At 42.1% G+C, this 20,567-nt stretch overlaps 1 protein-coding gene across 5 annotated transcripts in view; it reads right to left on the bottom strand.

Annotated features, from left to right (window-relative positions):
* The window catches only part of ILK (integrin linked kinase), a 261,691-nt gene that overhangs the window by 126,298 nt on the left and 114,826 nt on the right, over positions 1-20,567 (bottom strand). For all 5 annotated transcript variants that reach the window (XR_003856806.1, XM_029601903.1, XM_029601904.1 and 2 more), the window contains one exon: positions 19,514-19,599. Coding sequence is in view for 4 of the 5 variants with exons in the window: in XM_029601903.1 (XP_029457763.1) it covers positions 19,514-19,599 (86 nt within the window). In the remaining variant the exon portion in view is untranslated. The remainder of the gene's footprint in view (positions 1-19,513; positions 19,600-20,567) is intronic.

Genomic DNA, 20,567 nt, shown 5'->3' with positions numbered 1-20,567 from the left:
TGTGGGAGAAGCTTGAAGCGGTACTCTAAGTCAGGAGGGCTCAAAAATATCTCCTCAGGCAAAAACAGAGCTCCTCTCACTGTTTCGCCAGCGTGGCTAGAGGCCCTCAACAATGTGGTGGATGTTGCATACTCACAAATGTATTTATTTATTTAAAATATTTATATACCGTTTTACCAATAAAAAAATTGATCAAAGCGGTTTACAATAGTGAAATAAATTAAAGTAATATTAACTTATGGTAATAAAATAAAATATTAATAAGAAATAAAATACAGTTGGAAAAGAAAAATACAATTCAAAACATGATCAATCTAAAAAAAAAAATCCTAAGGATTTATAGACTATCATTAAATACAAATATTGTAGATTAATTACCATTATTTTAACAGAACTAGGACAGGTAAGAAAAATATAGAATACAGTCTTAGACTATTAAAAAATGGCTCTCGTAATAATTTGAGAGATGTTATGAGGAGCCACTACTACCGAATGCTTCCTTAAAGAAATAGGTTTTTAATGCTTTCTTAAAGTCAGTCTTATTTGATATTTGATCCCCCCTCTCTTATTTGATCCCCCCTCTCTTTTCCTAATCCCCAGTTGCTCGCCCTTGTTATAATGTAACTTTTGACTCTGCAAATATCTGCCTCTTGTAATATGTTTATTGGCTATGTTATTGTTAAAACTTTTGTTCGATGTAAACCGAGTTGATTTGATCTGCATCAAGAAATTCGGTATAGAAAAACCTTAAATAAATTAAATAAATAAATATTAGCCTTAAAGGATTCGGCAAGGAGTTCCACAAGATAGGGCCCGCAACCGAAACGGCTCTTTGGTGACATTCAATGCAGCCATTCTTACCAATGGTATTTCTAGTAAATGTTTTGCAGCTGATCTGAGTTCTCTATTTATTTATTTAAGGCTTTTATATACCGACTTTCTTGATACAAATCAAATCAACTCGGTTTACATCGAACTAAGCGGTTAACCGTAACTAATTAACAAGAGGCAGAATTTGATGAAGCATAAAGTTACATTATAACAAGGGCGCAAAAACTGGGGAGAACAGAGATCGTATACTATATACAGGTAGGGGTGTGGGAGGGAGGCAGAGGAGCCAATCTCATATAACGTATTTGTGTCTTAGCGCATGTTTAATTACAGTGGAGAAGGGAACAATTCTGAGTCAAGCTATTGGACTAGGAACAGGGAAAGGCTCGACCGAAAAGCCATGTCTTGAGTTTCTTTTTAATGTTAGGAGACAGGTTTCCTGCCTGAGGTCCGGGGGCATGGTGTTCCAAATGGAAGGACCTATCGTTGAGAATGCCCTGTTTCTGATGTTTGAGTGGTGCACCACTTTGACTGGAGGAACATGTAAGGATCCTTTGTAGGCTTCCCTTAAGGGTCTGGCTGTAGAGTGAAGTTTGAGAGGGTGTATCAGATCGAGAGGCGTCTGATGGTGAATGTTTTTGTGAATAATTGTAAGTGATTTATGGAGAATCCTAAAGTTTACTGGGAGCCAATGAAGATCTTTTAAAATAGGGGAGATGTGCTCTCTCCGGTTAGTGTTTGTCAGGATTCTTGCTGCCGCATTTTGAAGCAGCTGGAGGGGTTTTATTGTGGTAGCAGGAAGACCTTGCAAGATGGAGTTGCAGTAGTCGATCTTGGAAAACAAGATGGCTTGGAGGACCGATCTGAAATCATGATGGAAGAGGAGTGGCTTGAGTTTTTTTTTTTGAGTACCTGTAGCTTGTAGAAGTACTCCTTCGTAGTGTGGTTCATAAATTTCTTTAGTGTCAGGTGACTATCTATTATGACTCCAAGGTCTCTTGCGTGGGAAATATGTGTGTTGGTATGTAACTGTTGATGGATGGGACTACCTTCTGGGTTGATGAGCAGGAGTTCTGTCTTGTTAGTATTAAGCACCAGGTTGAGGCTTGAAAGGTAGAGGTTGATCGTTTACAAGTGAGAATCCCATGTTTTGAGGGCTGAGTCCAGTGACTTAGAAATGGGGATTAAGATTTGAACGTCGTCTGCATAAATGTAGAACTTCAGTTTTAATTTTGAAAGTAAATGGCATAGAGGGAGTAGATAGATATTGAACAGAGTTGGCGATAGTGAGGAGCCCTGGGGGACTCCGAATGGGGAGTTAGTGCGGGGGGATTCTTTATTATTAATTTTAACCTTGTAGCCTCTGTTGCTAAGGAAAGAGTCAAACCAACTGAGGGCGGGTCCTACGTCTATAAGGGTTGTATGATTTACGGTGTCAAAAGCCGCTGAGATATCGAGAAGAGCTAAGAGGAAGGACTGTCCTTTGTCAATGCCAATGTATAGCTGATCTAGCAACGAGATGAGAAGAGTTTCAGTGTTGTGATCTTTTCGGAATCCATATTGTGACGGGTGTAGAATGTTATGTTCCTCCAGGTAATTTGAAAGTTGATTATTTACGATTTTCTCCAAGATCTTGGCTACAAACGGCAGATTTGATATGGGGCGATAGTTGTTAGAATCATCCGGGTCCAAATTCGGTTTTTTGAGTATGGGTTTAAGGGTAGCCAATTTGAGAGCGTCCGGGAAGATTCCATGTGAGAGGGAGCAGTTGATAATATCTGCTAGATGTTTAGAGAAAGATTCTGGTATGAGAATCAGGAGTTTGGATGGGATTTGGTCTAGAGGGTGAGAGGAGGGTTTCATTCTTTTTATCAGAGTTTCCACCTCAATGGCGTAAGTAGGATCAAAGGATTTCAAACCAACCTCTAGGTTTGGAGGGAGTGGAGGATCTGGAGAGACAGCCAGTTAGGGTTAGTAGGTAGTCTAGTCAGGGTATTGGAAATTTTGTTCTAGTGGGTTTGTATAGCTGTAGGATCGAGCATAACCAAATAGAGTCTGAGTTATTTAGTAACAAGTATATTAACATAGCTATTTTATACCGGATCCTGTATTTGACTGGCAGCCAATGTAATTCTTGCAAAATGGGAGAGATGTGATGTTTCGTAGGAGTACCAGTAAGAAGTCTTGCAGCTGAATTTTGGATCAGCTGCAAAGGTCTAATTACAGTATCAGGTAGGCTCAAGAATAATCCACTGCAATAATCTAAACCTGAAAATATCAGTGCTTGAAGTACTGATTGATAGTCACGAAAAAAGAGCAGAGGGCATAGTTGTTTTAAAACATGTAATTTAAAAAAGGAATTCTTAACTACTTTTGATATGTGTTAGGTTAGTGATAGGTTGGAGTCAATCCAAACACCTAAATTTCGTGCTAGTTTGGTAATTGTAATATCATCTTTGCCTAAGGTGATATTTGCAGGAGGAGCATTGCTAGGATTTTCTATATAGCTAAGGAATATTATTTCCATTTTCTTTGTATTTAATTTTAAACGATTGTGGGCCATCCATTACTCAATTGTTTTAACATAGAGTTGGATAGTATTTGACAGAGTGGTAAAAGATATATATTGAAAAGTATGGGAGACAATGAGGAACCCTGTGGTACACCAGTAGACTGAGTAAAGAATTGTGAAAAACTTGAGCCAATGTTAATTTGACATGTTTCTCTATTTTGGGCATACCATCTATTTTTATCTTTCTCTATTTTGGGCATACCATCGTTTTATGTAAACCGGAGTGATTTGTAGTCCTTACAAGAACTTCGGTATATAAAAATTATAAATAAATAAATAAATAAATAAATAAATAAATAAATAAATGTGCATTTGTTAAGGAAACTTTCAAACCAGTTTAATACTGTAGACTGAATTCCAATTGAATGAAGATTAGAAATTAAAATTTCATGATTGATCGTATCAAACGCTGCCGAATTGTCTAAAAATATCACAATGAAGTCTGTGAATGAGTCGAAACCTCTTAAGAAAGTATCAAAAGAGGATAAAAGAAGGGTCTCAGTAGAGTACCCTTTTCTAAACCCATGTTGATTTGGGTTTAGTAGTTTATGTTCAGCTAGATAGTCTTTTAGTTGGTGCAGAACAACTGACTCCAAAGTTTTTGTTAATGAAGGCAGAGAGGCCTGAGATTAGAAAAGTCCATAAAGGAAGATGATTTATTCTTTAATATTGGTAATATTGAAGTTTGTTTAAGTTGGTCTGGAAATTTCCCTAACTCTAAGGATTGATTTATTATCTGGCATATGTGATCTGAACAGGTGTTTGCTATGTTTTTAAACAGTGTACCGGAACAAGGATTTATTGGTCTGCAGGTAGGTTGGGTTCGGATGGAAAACTCCTAACCTTACCCTTCCTCTAGTGGGGCATTATTGAAATTAGTAAACTGCAAAACGCTGAAAAAACTCAGGAAAATAGCAGAGCAACGAAGAGCAGCGTCCTCTCACGTGGCCAACTTGGTTCTGCCCCCCATTATACCAATGTTTTGAGGAACATTCTACTACAATAAGGAACTTTTAGGAGCTGCAGGAAATTTATCACCTAGGCTCGAAAGATTTTTTCACATATCTTCAGACGAGACGCTATATTCAATCACTTTGTAAATTTAATGGGGAATTTCCTAATTTCATAGCAGTGCAGGCAATTTTTTCCACAATGAGGAGGAAGGGCTACTCTTGTTCTAATTTTACCAAGGCTCTAAAGAGTATAGTTAATGATACTGTCTTGCATATGTGCAAATGGGAAAAGCAGGCTGCTATTTCTTTGGAAAAATCAGCAGTTATGACTGCATTCCAGGATTGTTCTTCGATAACAGAAAATGTAACTTTAAGAGAAACAGAGTTTAAATTCATACACTGTATTTTCATGTCTAGGTCATGAATGTTCGCAGTGAAATTATATGAATCAGATTTATGTTTTAAATGTAAGACTGAAAAGGCTACCTTTTTTCACTGCTTTTGGGAATATAATAAGATTTTGATATTTTAGGATGAGGTTGAATATAAGTTGGGTCAAATACTGAAGACGCATATTCCAAGAGAGCCCGAAACTTGGCTTTTACGATTCTTTAGTGGGTCATTGGATGGTCTCTCCGAGCATAAGAAGATTTTCCTCCTTAAGGCTCTCCTCCTGGTGATTCAGATTTTGGCCATATGGATTTCTCCAGACCAGCCAAAAAAAGACCAATGGAAGCTACGACTTTACAAATTGTTGTACTTTGAGTATATGACTGTGAGAAGCAAGTCAACTGACTCTTTGTCAATCTATCGATTTGGTGTAGATATTGGGACACTCTCTGAGATTCCATGCGAGAATATATTACATGTTCTTAAGAGATATCTTTCCCTGATTGATTCTTTTGTACTGCATTTGATTGAGCAACGAGCTGGTTCTACTGCTATCACTTGTATAGGTATGTTTCCCCGTTTATGGGCGATTTTAATCTTTTGTTCTCTCTATGCTTTCTTTATAGTTTTATAATGCTCACTAATGGAGATAATGTTTTTGATGTCCAGGTGGGCGCCCACCTCAGCACCAGTGATCAAACGGTATGGTTTAATATCACAAAAAGGATACGGAAAAGAAGCACAAAGACCCGAGTTTTGCAGTTCAAAAACACGGACTTTGATGAAATGGGGAAGTACCTGGAGGAAGAATTAAAAGGCTGGGAGAACAAGAGAGATGTGGATCAACAATGGACCAATCTAAAAGGAGCAATTACTAAGGCAACTAATCTATATATTAGAAAAGTAAAGAAAAGCAAAAGAAAAATGAAACCTGACTCTCAAAGGAGGTGGCTGACAAAATAAAGGCTAAAAGAACAGCGTTCAAGAAATATAAAAGATCCCAAAGGGAGGAGCACAAGGAAGAATATCTGGTAGAACTGAGGGAGACGAAGAAATTAATCAAGACGGCAAAAAGTCAAGCGGAAGAGAGGATTGCCAAGGAGGTAAAGAGAGGTGACAAAACATTTTTCAGATACATCAGTGAAAAGAGAAAAGTTCAAAGTGGTATAGCGAAATTGAAAGGTGGAAAAGATCAATGTGTGGAGAGAGACGAAGAAATGGCAGAAATATTAAACGAATACTTCAGTTCTGTGTTCACTAAAGAGGACCCTGGAGAAGGACCATTGCTAGTTAACAAGAAACTGGAGGGGAGTGGAGTAGATGTAACTCCATTTACAGTAGAAAATGTATGGGAAGAGCTGGAGAAACTAAAAGTGGACAAAGCCATGGGGCCTGATGAAGTTCATCCCAGGATACTGAGGGAGCTCAGAGATGTGCTGGCGGGTCCGCTGTGTAACCTGTTCAATAGATCCCTAGAAACGGGAGTGGTGCCGAGTGATTGGAGAAGAGCGGTGGTGGTCCCGCTTCACAAGAGTGGGAACAGAGAAGAGGCTGGTAACTACAGACCAGTTAGCCTCACTTCAGTGGTGGGAAAAGTAATGGAGTCACTGTTGAAAGAGAGAATAGTGAACTATCTACAGTCGGAAGAATTGATGGACCAGAGGCAGCATGGATTCACCAGGGGAAGATCCTGTCAGACAAAACTGATAGACTTTTTTGACTGGGTAACCAAGGAATTGGATCAAGGAAGAGCACTCGATGTCATCTACTTGGATTTCAGCAAAGCTTTGATACGGTCCCGCACAGGAGACTGGTGAATAAAATGAGAAGCTTAGGAATGAGTGCCGAGGTGGTGGACAGGATTGCAAACTGGTTGATAGACAGAAGACAATGTGTGATAGTAAATGGAACTCTCTCTGAAGAGAGAGCGGTTTTAAATGGTGTACCGCAAGGATCGGTGTTGGGACCGGTCTTGTTCAATATCTTTGTGAGCGACATTACGGACGGGATAGAAGGTAAGGTTTGTCTTTTTGCGGATGACACTAAGATCTGCAACAGAGTGGACACGCCGGAAGGAGTAGAGAGAATGAGACGGGATTTAAGGAAGCTGGAAGAGTGGTCGAAGATAAGGCAGCTGAGATTCAATGCCAAGAAGTGCAGAGTCATGCATATGGGGAGTGGAAATCCGAATGAACTGTATTCGATGGGGGGAGAAAGGCTGATGTGCACGGAGCAGGAGAGAGACCTTGAGGTGATAGTGTCTAATGATCTGAAGTCGGCGAAACAATGTGACAAGGCGATAGCTAAAGCCAGAAGAATGCTGGGCTGCATAGAGAGAGGGATATCGAGTAAGAAAAGGGAAGTGATTATCCCCTTGTACAGGTCCCTTGGTGAGGCCTCTCCTGGAATACTGTGTTCAGTTCTGGAGACCATATCTCCGAAGAGACAGAGAAAAGATGGAGGCGGTCCAGAGAAGGGCGACCAAAAGGGTGAATGGTCTTCATCGAATGACTTATGAGGAGAGATTGAAGAATCTAAATATGTACACCCTGGAGGAAAGGAGGAGCAGAGGTGACATGATACAGACTTTCAGATACTTGAAAGGTTTTAATGATCCAAAGACAACGACAAACCTTTTCCATCGGGAAAAAAAATCAGCAGAACCAGGGATCACGATTTGAAGCTCCAGGGAGGAAGACTCAGAACCAATGTCAGGATGTATTTCTTCACAGAGAGGGTGGTGGATGCCTGGAATGCCCTTCCGGAAGAAGTGGTGAAGACCAGATCTGTGAAGGACTTCAAAGGGGCGTGGGATAAACACTGTGGCTCCATAAAGTCTAGAGGACGTGAATGAAGAGTGGGTGGCTCGCGGGAATGATGGCTACTGCCTGGAGATAATACCCTTATTCAATAAACATACACATGGTTAATGCGACTCCAACATTGCTCTAAGCTTCAACGGCAAGAGGAAACGTGGAAAAAGATTTGCATTCACAAAAAAAGCGGGGAGTAGCTTGCTTGTTACGGCGGTTACTACCCCAAACCAAATAAGCCTGGTACTTCACTTTCAATGCATATTCAGCATAACTCTCTGCCAAGACGGCAGGGGGAATGAAGAAAAGTGGATCTATATACAGACAACAACCAACAAGGTCTGAATTATTTAGTCTGGATAAACAAATAAGCATGGGTATAGCTTGCTTATTGCGGCGGTTACTACCCCTAACTAATTAAGCTAGATATTTCACTTGGAGGCAGTTCCAACACTGCTCTCTACATTAATGGTGGGGGTGGAAGGGAAATAGAATCAAAAGGTTACTAAGAGCCAAGAGTAACAGATAAGTATGAGAAATAAAAAGTGCAAAACTTGCTGGGCAGACTGGATGGGCCGTTTGGCCTTCTTCTGCCGTCATTTCTATGTTTCTATGAATATCTCTAGGGTTGGTAGGGTGAGGGTTTTCTTTGGGAAATTGGGTGGATAGAAGTGGATATTTGGAGATATTTGTAAATTCCTGCACTGTTCATTCTCTTAAGTGTTGAAAACTGAATAAAGAAATGATTGAAAAAAAAAACATGAGTATAACCACTCCAACCTATTTGAAGGGCCACTAGATACACTACAGATCCACTCATTATCTTCGATCAATTAATTTATTTATTTGTTTTTTATATACCGGTGTTTGATTTACATATCACATTGGCTTACAAATAAATTGAAAGGTGCGGGAATGAAGTCCTTTCATTTGCAGGTACAGTAAATGTTAGAGATTGATTAGCAGCAATATTGGTAACAGTGCCGAAATAGATAGGATAAATAATAATAGTGTAACAAAGGGAGTAGATAGAATGAGTAGTGGTCTAATAGTAGTAATTGGCATTGGAGTAACAGGGTAAAAATAGTACTAATCATTAGGTATCTTTTGTATCAAAGACAATAACAGGCATAAATAGCAAAGACAATAATGAATAGCAATGACAACAATAGGAATAAATAGCATAAATAGAATAAAATAAAATGGCAGTAATTGGCATTTGAGTAACAGGGGTGTGTTTATTGGTGTGGTGGTGGGGAGGGGGGGTTGCTCTGAGTGGAGGGTTAGGGACTGGATTTAGGGTTAGTTCGTGTATGATGTTGGAAAGATTCTCTTAAAAATTCCTGCTTTGTCAGAAGTTCAACTAACTGGTACCAGGCAATGGCTCAGCAAATTTCAAATTAGTAAAGACCATGTTTTATTTATAACACTAAATTAGAAGACAAACCTTTTTTTGGAACAAGCTGGTGTGTTGCCACCTCCGTGGCCAGAATACTGTGCACACCAGGCTTCTGCTGATATGACTACTCTTCCTTCCCTCTCCTCTGCTCCAGCCAAATGCAGAGATCTCCTCCTCCACCTGGGCTGCAGCAGAGCCAATGGCAGCACTAAGCGGCCGCCTAAACAGAACACTGGGAGGGGCCCCGCACGCGGTATGAGCTCTCCTTATTGGCGCGGTCCAGAAGAGGAAGTGAGGTGGGCCCGCATGGGAACGTAGGCCATGCTGCTGTCAGAAATAGAAGAAATGTGCTGGGACTCATTAAGAAGGAACAGTGCGAGCCTAATGTAGAAGAGGCACAGCGTCAACCCCCGAGGCCCCAAGAAAGAGAACAAGTTTTGGCGGCTGCAGGAGGACAGGGTTAAGCTGCTGGGAGGAGAGAACAGAATTTGTGTGTGTGCCCGTGTGAGACTGAGCATGTGACAGTGAGAGACAGCCTGTGAATGTGCCGGTGTGAGGTTCAGTGTGAAAGAGAGAGCCAGCTTGTACATGTCTAAGCATGTGAGACAGCCTGTGTGTGTTGTGTGGGAGAGAATGAGCATGTGAAAGTGAGGCAACCTGTGTGTGAGACTGAGTATGTGAGAATGAGACAGCATGTGTGTTTAAGTGAGACTGAGCATATGAGAAAGGGAGACTGTGTGTGTGTTTGTTTGCGTGAGTGAGACTGGGCAAGTGAGAGTATGGGAGAGAGTGTATGAGGAAATATGAGAGAGAGCGAGGAAGTTTATGGGTAACAATCCTCCTCCTTTCCTCTTGCTAATCCAAGACAATCTCAAAGCACCTGGAAATCAAAGGTTCTCAGGCATGGAGAACAGGGGATTTTTAAAAATCCTTATTAGCTGTAATTATTGGATGTTTGTCTGATGTTTTGAAATGCTTTATTGGTGTGTGGCACATTTTTATGAATTTCTATTGTTGGATGTTATTCTATTCTTCAGCTTTTATGAAATATTAGTCCTGGGGAAATTCTGTGCTACTGCGGAGCGCAGAATTCATGTAGTATTCCCCCCATTCTGCACAGTAAATGGCAGAGGAGACCTCGGCATGCCATGAAAAGAGCGTGTGCTGTTTGCGGCGAAGATGAAGGCCCCTAAATGCCACGGGATGCGCTCCCCTCGCAGCGAAGATGAAAGCCCCAATGAGAATGAGTGTGTGTAGAGAGGTGTGTGTGTGTGAGAGGGGGAGGGGGTGTGAGAGGGGAGGGGAAGCAGAGGTGTAAGAGTGGGGGAGGGAGTGTGAGAGAGAGAGAGAGAAAGAGAGAGAGCGGGAAGGTGAGAGAGCAGGGGGATGCTTGAGTGTGGGTGCCAGAGAGAGGGAGCCTATATGAGGAGATTGTGAAGGAGTGTGTGTGTGTGTGTGTGACAGATTGGGAGCTGGTGTGTATGTGAGGTTGCTAATCTGTGTGAAGGGCTTGTGTATGTGTGAGAGAGAACCTGTGTAAAGGGGAGTGTGAGAGAGAGACATAGATAGCCTGTGTGAGAGAGAAAAGGAGCTTGTGTGGGTGTTTATGCAAGACAGAGGGACCCTGTATGAGGGGATGTGTGTGTGCGAGAAAGTGAGGGACAGAGGGAGCCTGTGGGAGGGGCAGTACTGAGAATGGGGTCAAACTCTGGGAGTGGTGATAGAGTAGAAGGGGTTGAGCCTAGAGGTGGAGGGGGAGATACTGGCAGGTGGAGGAGGTGGGGCCTGAGAGGGCAAAGTGGCCAGGGGAGTAGGGAGATAAAAGTGGAAGGGACACTCTTACAGTGAATTTCTAGAGAAATTCTGCTCAAAATATTTAAAATTCTGCATCTTTAAGAAATAACTTTTCTGTATTAATTTAAAATGTAATTAAAGACTGTCTTGTAAATTGTGTTATTTTGACCAATATAAAGAATGCAGAATTTTAAGTTTTTGTACGTAGAATTTAAATTTTTCGTGCAGAATTCTCCCAGAGTAGAAATATGTAATCTTTTATTACTATTGATTTTATATTTCTTGATTTTGATTTTTTTTGTCTGAGGAATGGTGACTCTGTATTCCCATTGTTGTACTGAATACAGAGTCTGGCTTGTTGTGGTTTCCAGTTCAGTTTTTGTTTGCATGTTTCTATTTATATTCTTTGGTCTCCTTATTCTCAATTTGGTGAGTCTGTCTGTGTTCTGCATGTGTGACACAGGTGAGAGAGACTCTGCTAGCATGTTGTTTCTGTGTAGGGATATATAGCAGCCTGGATTGCTTGATTTTCCGAACAGGAGGTGTATTGATGTTTTACGGTCTCGTGTAACATTAGCATTGCTGCCTTTTTCATAGGTAGGGTTGTTACTGTTTGCGTGCTGGCAGTTAGTGTTGTTTTGGTATGGAGGTTTACTATATTGTTATTATAATGTTTTTACTCATGGCTTTCTGAGTGTTAAGCCCATACTGAATACATTTTACAATAGGCCTATAGGCTTCAACTCTGTTTTTATTTTTACTTTTTTTCGGGTTATTCTGGTTGGCACCACAATAGTGCATATAATACACTTTATAAATAATATCTTTTTAACCTCAGGCTGCACTTTTCATGTAAAATCTATTATAAATGCATAATTTTTAATTGTGTGTATGTGTGGGGGGGGGGGGGGGGGAGAATGCTCAAGGCTGTACTGGCATGGCCAGTACGGGGCTATGAGAATCATTAAGCCCCGGTCCTGTTGTAGCTTCATGAGAGTCTTGCTTATTAGCGGAATCGGAGGATACGCATAAAGCAGGCCTTTTTCCCAGGGTCGGGCGAAGGCATCCCTGGCTGGTGCATGCTGGTCCCTGTGCAGGGAACAGAAGCTTTCCACTGCACGCAAAGAGGTTGATGGTTGGATGACCCCACCAGTAGAAGATTTTGCTCGCAACCGAGGGATTCAGAGACCATTCGTGGGGCTGGAAACATCGGCTGAGGCAATCCGCCAGTGCATTCTGTATGCCTCCTAGATAAGTGGCTTGCAGAAGAATGGAATGCGACAGAGCCCAGGTCCAAATCTGTGTCGCCTCCTGGCAAAGCAGATAAGAGCCCGTGTCCCCTGTTTGTTCAGGTACCACATTGCAACTTGGTTGTCTGTTTGAATCAGGATAACTTTGTTGGAGAAGTAAACCTGAAATGCATAAAGGGCGTACCGCATTGCTCAAAGCTCCAGAAAGTTGATTTGATGGATTGCTTCGGCTGTTGTCCAAGTCCCTTGAGTTTGAAGGCCTTGGACGTGGGCTCCCCAACCTAGGTTAGAGGCGTTCGTAGTTAAGGTCACCTGAGGTGCCGGTTGCTGGAAAGGAAGACCCACTTGTAAGTTGGCTTTGTGTGTCCACCAGGCAAGGGAGAGACGAAGCTGGCTGGTTATGTGTACCATGGACGACAGCGGCTGAGTAGCTTGTCGCCACTGGGATTTCAGAGTCCACTGGGTCACTCTCATGGCAAGGCATGCCATAGGGGTGACATGGACAGTTGATGCCATGTGGCCAAGCACCCTGAGTAGCTGGCCAGAGGGCTCTTTTTCGACGGCAGATAAAGCTGGCAAGGTTGGATGGCGTAATTGCACGGTCGTTGGGTAAGGATGCTCTGGACAGTGTCAAGCATAGGTCTGCTCCTATAAAGGAGAGAAGATGAGAAGCTGTCAATTGGGATTTGGGGTAATTTATTAGAAATCCCAATGAGTTTAGAAGCCTTATGGTGAGACCGAGAGAGTCGAGGTCTCCTTGTTTTGTCTGGCTTTTTATGAGCCAGTTGTGTAGGTATGGAAAAATGCATATGCCTCTGCTGTGTAACTGCGCAGTCATGACTGCCAGGCACTTCGTAAGGACTCGAGGTGCCGAGGCTAGGCCGAATGGTAGTACTTTGTATTGATAGTGACTACAGCCCACCACAAATCGCAGATATTTTCGATGAGGAGGGGGGAGATCGCAATATGGGCGTATGCGTCTTGAAGGTCCAGAAAGCAGAGCCAATCCCCTTGTTGAAGTAGAGGAAGCATGGTGCCCAGGGATAGCATCCTGAACTGTTCCTTGCGAAGAAATGTATTCAAGGCACGGAGGTCCAGAATAGGCTGGAGGCCGCCGGTCTTTTTTGGAATAAGGAAATATCTGGAGTAGAACCCTTTTACCTGCTGATTCGGTGGAACTGGTTCATCGGCTCTGACCAACAGAAGGGTTGATAGCTCTGACTCGAGTTTTCCTGAGGGGTCGTCCCAGCTCAGGATGGATTGGGTGGGAAGTCCAGAGGTATTTTTGAAAACTTTAGACGGTAACCATGGGTTACGATGGACAGTACCCACTGGTCCGTGGTGATTGAATGCCAATTTGTTGCAAAGTGGCACAGGTGGCCCCCCCCCACTAGAATATGGCTGCTGCTCTCTGGGAAAGAGTCAAAATCCAGCCGCGGGGCCATCCCCGTGGTGACAAAGAGGAAACTTGACCCTGACCACCACTGGAGCCCATCCCCGTGGTGACGAAGAGGAAACCCGACCCTGACCAAGGCCACCACGGGAGCCCATTCCCGTAGTGGCGCAAAAAGAAGGCCCGCCGGAGTAAAGCCGCGGCAGAACTGGAGCCCATCCCTGCAGTGAAGAAAGAATACCTTTTTGGTGAGAGCTGGTGTGTATCTGTGTGTGAATGAGTGCCTGGGTGAGAGCTTGTGTCTGTGGGTGTGAATGAATGCCTGGGTGAGAGCTTGTGTCTGTGGGTGTGAATGAATGCCTGGGTGAGAGCTGGTGTGAATGGGTGCGAGAGCATTTGTGTGTGATCGAGGGCTTGTATATAAGAGACCATGAGTGTGATTGAGAGAGAGACTGGTCAGGAAGATGACTGGTGTGAAAGCGACCGAGACTGGTCGTGGGGTCTAATTGGAGGTGTGTGTGTGAGTGACTGGTTGTGGGCGCTAAGGAAGAGGACTGTGAGGACAGAGTTTCAGCAGCCCTTGCTGCTTCTGGTGAGTGCTATTGGCCTGGAAGGGAAAGGGATAAGAGAGTTGCTGGAGAGGGTAAGTAAAGGTGGCTTTTTAAATTTATATTTCTTGATTGACTGCCATTTTAATTATTGGGTATTATGCGATGTCTGCTGTTTTGAAATTTTTTATTGATATTTGGACATGTTTTAATAATTTTTATGAGTTTTTAATTGTTGGATATTATTCTGTTCAGCAGCTGTTTTGTAACATTTTTAGTATAGCTTTACAATTATTTCTGTGTGGGGCTCTATAGCAGCTTGGCTTATTCTGTTTTCCCAATAGGAAATGTATTAGTGTTTAGGGCCTGGTTTAATAGTTGTATTTCTTAGATAGGATTGTTACTGTTGAGTGTGTTCCATAATACAGGTGTAACTTTGTGCGGGTTAGTTTGTGTGCATTATTGCAAATCCTGAGAGTCTGTTAGGTGCTATATTTCTCTTTCCATTTCTCCAGGTTCGCACTGCATGCAGAGTGGCTTTTTTGGTTTTCCATTCCAGTTTCTGTCTCCATATTTATAATTTGTGGTTTGTCTGTACTTGGTGAAGAGTGTGTGACTGAGGTGAGGTATGTTACTAGCATGTAGGCATTTGTATCAATCTTATGTGTTGTGTTTTCTCAATAGGACATGCATTAGTGGTAAATTACTGTCTTTTCATAAGGAAGGCTATTTTGCCTGGTAGTAAAGGGAGTTTGTTTTGCTTTTACTGGGATGTCATCAGAACCAGAATATCTTTTTTTGTATGGCGAGTTGTACAGGGTATTGCCCTAGATCTGCTCTGCACTCATTGCTGGGGGTTGAGGGGGGTTCCTGAGGATGCAGAGTGCATGTTTACATTTAACCCCATGATGGTCACATGTTCAGTGTGTCACGCATGTGAGAACCATCTGTCAGATGTGTCCCGGACAAAAAAAGGTTGAGAACCACTGCTTTAGAGTATCTAGAAATGCCTTTTGGCTTAAGGAATGGCCTGCCATATTTCAAAACTTTGTAAATGAGATATTCAGAGACATGCTGGACCAAAGCATGGAGATTTATCTGGATGATATTTTGATTTTCTCCAAGAACTCAGCAAATTATAATCAGCAAGTCTGTCAGATCCTGGATTGTCTTTGAAAACACAAGCTTAATGCTAAATTAGAAAAATGCAAGACTGATAGATGGTGGAGTTTCTGGCCCACATTATCTCGCTTGATGGAATTCAGATGGATCTGAAGAAAGTCAGCCCAGTGGCCTACACCCAGGAATGTCAAGGAAATCCGGCACTTCTTAGTATTTGCAAATTTTTACAGATGCTTTATTTTGTGGTTTTCTAAAATACTAGCGCCCCTAATAGAAATGCTCAAGAAGGGATTTGCCTTCAAATGTACTACAGACTAACAATTAGCTTTAGAGCAGTTCAAGAAGGCTTTAATACCTGCACTGATTTTAATAAGCCCAGATCCACAACAACCTTTTATTGTGGAGGTCGACTTGTCGAGAGGTGATCCTTTCACAAAAGAAGGGATTAAAAGGCCTTCTCCACCCCATGCATTCTGTTCACGAAAGCTTACCCCTGCCAAAATGACTGCCTTGGAAGAATGGTGTCATCTGTTGGAAGAAGCTTGTCACCAGATTTAAGTATTCAAAGACCACAAGAACTTGTGTGTTTAAAACTAACATGTAACTTGAATTCTCACCATGCTCGATGGTCTCTTCTTCTTTCGCTTTGACTTTGTCCTGCCTTACTGACTGGGCTCCTTATGAATAGCAAAGCAGATACTCTGCTGCAGTAGGATAAAGGAGGAACGTTAACTGGAGACTCATTTGACTGTCCTCCGGCCTGAGAATTTTGACTGTGGAATCAAAATTTGTAGATAAAAAGAAGCAACTCAAAGATCTACTTCAGGATGAGTTTGCATAGATCCGGTTTCACGAACTAGATAAGGGAACCAAAAATAACTTGTGGTGAAAACAAGATGCTTTCCTTCTGAGGAAGGAATGACTATATTTACCTAAAGGTGAAGCACGCTTTGAGGTAAGAACATAAGAACATGCCATGCTGGGTCAGACCAAGGGTCCATTAAGCCCAGCATCCTGTTTCCAACAGTGGCCAATCCAGGCCATAAGAACCTGGCAAGTACCCGAAAACTAAGTCTATCCCATGCTACTGATGCAATTAATAGCAGTGGCCATTCCCTAAGTAAACTTAATAGCAGGTAATGGACTTCTCCTCCAAGAACTTATCCAAACCTTTTTTGAACCCAGCTACACTAACTGCACTAACCACATCCTCTGGCAACAAATTAAGGTAATGCAGGGCTGTCCTCTGGCAACAAATTATTAAGGTAATACAAGGCTGTCCAATGGCAAGGCATCCAAGTTGCCCCAAGATTAAAGAACTTGTTGACAGTTCGTTCTGGAGCCTGGTTGGCGTCAAGAGGTCATGGAGTATGTTACTTCATATGATGTGTGTGCTCGAAACAAGGTACCACCCTCGTGGTCTATTCCTAACATTGCCTGTGCTGTCTAAACTCTGGGAGTGAAACTCTGTGGACATCACCACAGATTTACTGCCCTCTAAGGGAAACCACAATCTTGGTAGTAATGGATTCCTTTACAAACATGACCCACCTAATAGCCACTTCAGGCCTCCCTTGAGACAGTAGATCTGTTAGCCAGGAAGTGATACATCTACATGGCCTGCCATCACATATCGTGTGGGATCAAGGTTCCCAATTTGTGGTTTGTTTCTGCAAGGAAATCATCAAGATACTGGATAATGGGCTTTATCTATCCTCTGCCTATCACCCACAATCAGTTGAGTAGACAGAGAGAGTGAACCAGATGCTAGAGCAGTATCTCCGTTGTTTTTGTAACTACCAAACAAACAAACTGGGTACAGTTACCACCAGTGGCAGAATTTTCTTACAATAACTCAAAACATTCAGCCACCAGGATCTCTCCTTTCCTTGCCAATTTTGGGATTTTCTCCTGTTTTAATTCAGCCAAAAGTCCCGGCAGCCACACAATCGGTGAAAGAATTACTGAACCTGCATACACAGATCCAACATAACGTAGAATAAGCCAAGAATTCTCAGAAGAAATTTGCAAATAGCCGTTGTCGAGAAGCCCTTCAGTTTGCTGTGGGAGACAAGGTCTGGGTCTCCATAAGACATATAAAGAATAAAAAACTATCCAACAAACGAACAGAAATCCATGGGACCTTTCCTGATTCAGGAGCAGATAAATCCAGTAACATTTCTGCTACAGCTTCCAGATAACCTGCACATTTACCCTGATTTTCATTTGGCTCTTTTGAAACCGTGCAAGTCTAACCTTTTCCTGACAAGCGATCTCCTCTGCCAGCATCAGTTATGGTAAAAGGACACCAGAAATTTATCATCCACCAGATTTTGGATGCAAGATTTATTCAGAGATGGCTACACTACTTAGATTAGAAAGGAAACAGCCCCCAGGATTGCAGCTGGGAACTGGTCTACAATGTCATGCAAGGGACTTAGTGGCAGAGTCCTATAAAGAACACCCAGAAATCCACAATAAATTCCCCAGGAGGGGCTACCGAGAGGGGGGAGGTATTCTGTTAGGGGCAGGAGGATTTGAACCTGTGATGCCAGGTATTTAGCGCCAGGAGATTTGACAATAGAGCCACAAGGAGTCTGAAACAGCAAAGACCTCCTGATAAAGTTCAAGAGAAGAAAAAATAGGGAGAATCAGCCATGGAGGCTCCTTATTGGACAGCAGTAGGTGTAGCCCCAACAGACTGCAGTATATAAGGAAGTCCTCTCTGCCAAACCTTTGCTGGCCCAAAAGTGGTCTCTGGCCCAATCTGTGCCTCAGATCTCACCCATGTCTAAGTCCCTGATTCTGAATCCTGTACTCCAATCCAGCCTGGTTCCTACAGTCATCATAAGTCTTGGAGAATGGTGGCTGTCGCAAAGCGAAGATGTTTCACTTCATCCAAGACTCTTCAGGCCAGCACAGACGGCGACACTGGTCTGTTAGCATTTAATTTTAAAGAGTAATGGGGAGAGGGACAATTTAATAATCATCCATGTCAGAAGTACAGAAAAGCCAATACCTAAGTTGGACTAGCAGCATGTGTCTTTTGTCTGTCACATATATTTATCTAAGAAATTGTGTATTTCTTTTTGGAAACCGCTTAGATCTTTTTTATATAGGCAATATATCACGTACGAATAAAGAAACATGGAACCAGCTTCCTAAAGATGTCCAGTTTTCAAAAGGACCAACTCTTTCAAGGCATGCTTTAAAATCTTGGTTGTTCCAAGAAGCTTTTGGAAGATTCTTTAATGGCGCTACTCCAGGGTAATACAAAATGTTTTTTCTGGCTATTTTACAGCTTTTATTCCTTATTATCTAGGGAATATAAGTAAGAGTCAAATGAACTAATTCCTCTTATTACAGGTGGATTGATTTTTAATGTGCATAAACAGGCTAATTTTGCTGGAATTATCTTTTTAACATTTATGATACTATATTGTTAATTTTGAAATGTACCTTTTGCTAGTTATGTACTATATAAGCTTGTATTTGTACTGCATTTATATTTGTATAATACTGTAAGCCTTCCATTTGCAATATGGAAAATGGTTTTAAATCAAAATATCATCAACAATGGTGGATATGTCCTCACCTCTCCCACAGATCAGTTTAAGATTGTCTTAAAGAAACTAAGACCCCTCCTACACTACCATGATTTTCGCACAGTCCTTCAGGCCTCAATTCTCTCAAAAATTGACTACTGCAACTCCCTCCTCCTAGGCCTCCCTGCCTCTACCATCAAACCCTCCAAATGCTTCAGAATGCTGCAGCCAGAATCCTCACAAATATACGTAAGAAGGACCACATTACACCTTTCCTAAGAGACCTTCATTGGCTCCCCATATCCTGCAGAATTCTTTACAAGACCCTCTCCCTCCTACGTAAGACCCCGCACAACCAAGATTTTCAATTGCTCAACGACTCACTTCACTTCCACCTATCCAATAGACCCACCAGATCTGCCTATAAAGGATCACTCCACACACCATCCCCTGAACTCACGCACCTTTCCTCCACAAAAGATCGAGCCCTATCGATAGCAGACCCCACAAACTGGAACTCCATGCCGTCTGACCTCCGCATGGAACCATGTACTCAGAAATTTAAAAAAAATTAAAAACATGGCTCTTCAAACAGACTTTCACCTATTGCACTACATCTACCCACTCTCCTCCCTTCCCCCTTTCTTTCTCGCTTGTAAATATTATTTGTATTCCCCTGTGGGATAACATACTACTCTAGTTATACCTAGTATTAATGTTTACTACTACCTTCCAAATTTATACACCTATGTTAACCATTTGTTTCTACCTTATGTTACCCTCCGTTCCATGTAAACGGTTTTTATCTTACAGTTCCATGTAAACCGATACGATGTGCAAACGGTTATCAGTATAAAAAAACCCTTAAATATTAAAATAAATAAATAAATAAAAGATTCTTACCTCTCCTGAGTGGTTCTCGTTGATTTTATGGTTCAGTGTTAGCTGTTTAAAGTCAATGCCTGCGTGCTTGTTCAAAGTCCCGTTTCCTGGAAAAATCCAATATGAAAAGGAGAAATGTAGTTTTACCTGTTAATTTCCTTTCCTTTCATCTTGCTAGATCAGGCCAGATGCATGGGTTTCTATCACCCTGCCAACAGCTGGAGACAGAACACTCACCCCTGCTAGTAGTACTGAAGCACATCAGATAACCTGCCAATATACTGAAACAAAGCAACTAAATAGAAAAATTCCATGGAAAACTTTAAAAAAATGACGTACAGGAAAGATTCTGCAAATAAGCTCCCTCTCAACACTCCACCAGGATTATAAGAAACATAAGGACAGACCTACTCAGAGAAGCCTCAGACACCCCTCCAAAGAGTAAGAGAACCCTGAAGCTCTCTAGTAACATACCAGTGAGCCATAGCCACTGACTTCCTGGGGATGGGGGGGTCTAGAGGATTCAAGGAAAGGGAATAAGTAAGACAGACTAAATGACTCCTTCCTTATCCTCATGCTAGACCAGTCCACACGTGTGGGAAATACCCAATCCCCAGTTAGCATGGGTGAGAACACTCGCCCCCAAAGGCTGCATTCGCCTTCCCCAGAACATCCAGTTTTGTCATGCACAGTGAAGGAATGCAAAGACAACCAAATGGTTGCCCACGAAAATAACAGAATCTTCAAGGAATGAGCACAATGTGACTCTAGAACAGGAGGACTTTTCAGCAAGTAAGTTAAAGTTATCTCTTTGATCTATTGGGACAAAGATGGTTTGGATGAACCGCAGAACAAGGCAAACAACTTATCAAATTTGTTAAAGGGATTAATTACCCCGAGATCTGAGGAGAACCCAAGGAGCAGTCAAACAATGAAGAGACCTATTCTTCCCCAGGCACGCCTCCTTTGTCCAATTTAAATGAAAAATGGGAAACAACCTTGGGCAAGAATTATGGCACTGGGCAAAACAAGAGATTCTGTTGAGAAGCTAGGTAAGATCTTTGCAAACTAAGGC

The sequence above is a fragment of the Rhinatrema bivittatum genome, chromosome 5, assembly GCF_901001135.1.
Source record: "Rhinatrema bivittatum chromosome 5, aRhiBiv1.1, whole genome shotgun sequence".
NCBI lineage: Eukaryota > Metazoa > Chordata > Amphibia > Gymnophiona > Rhinatrematidae > Rhinatrema > Rhinatrema bivittatum.
Note: the sequence above shows the minus strand (reverse complement) of the source record. Positions and strands in the feature narration are given on the sequence as shown.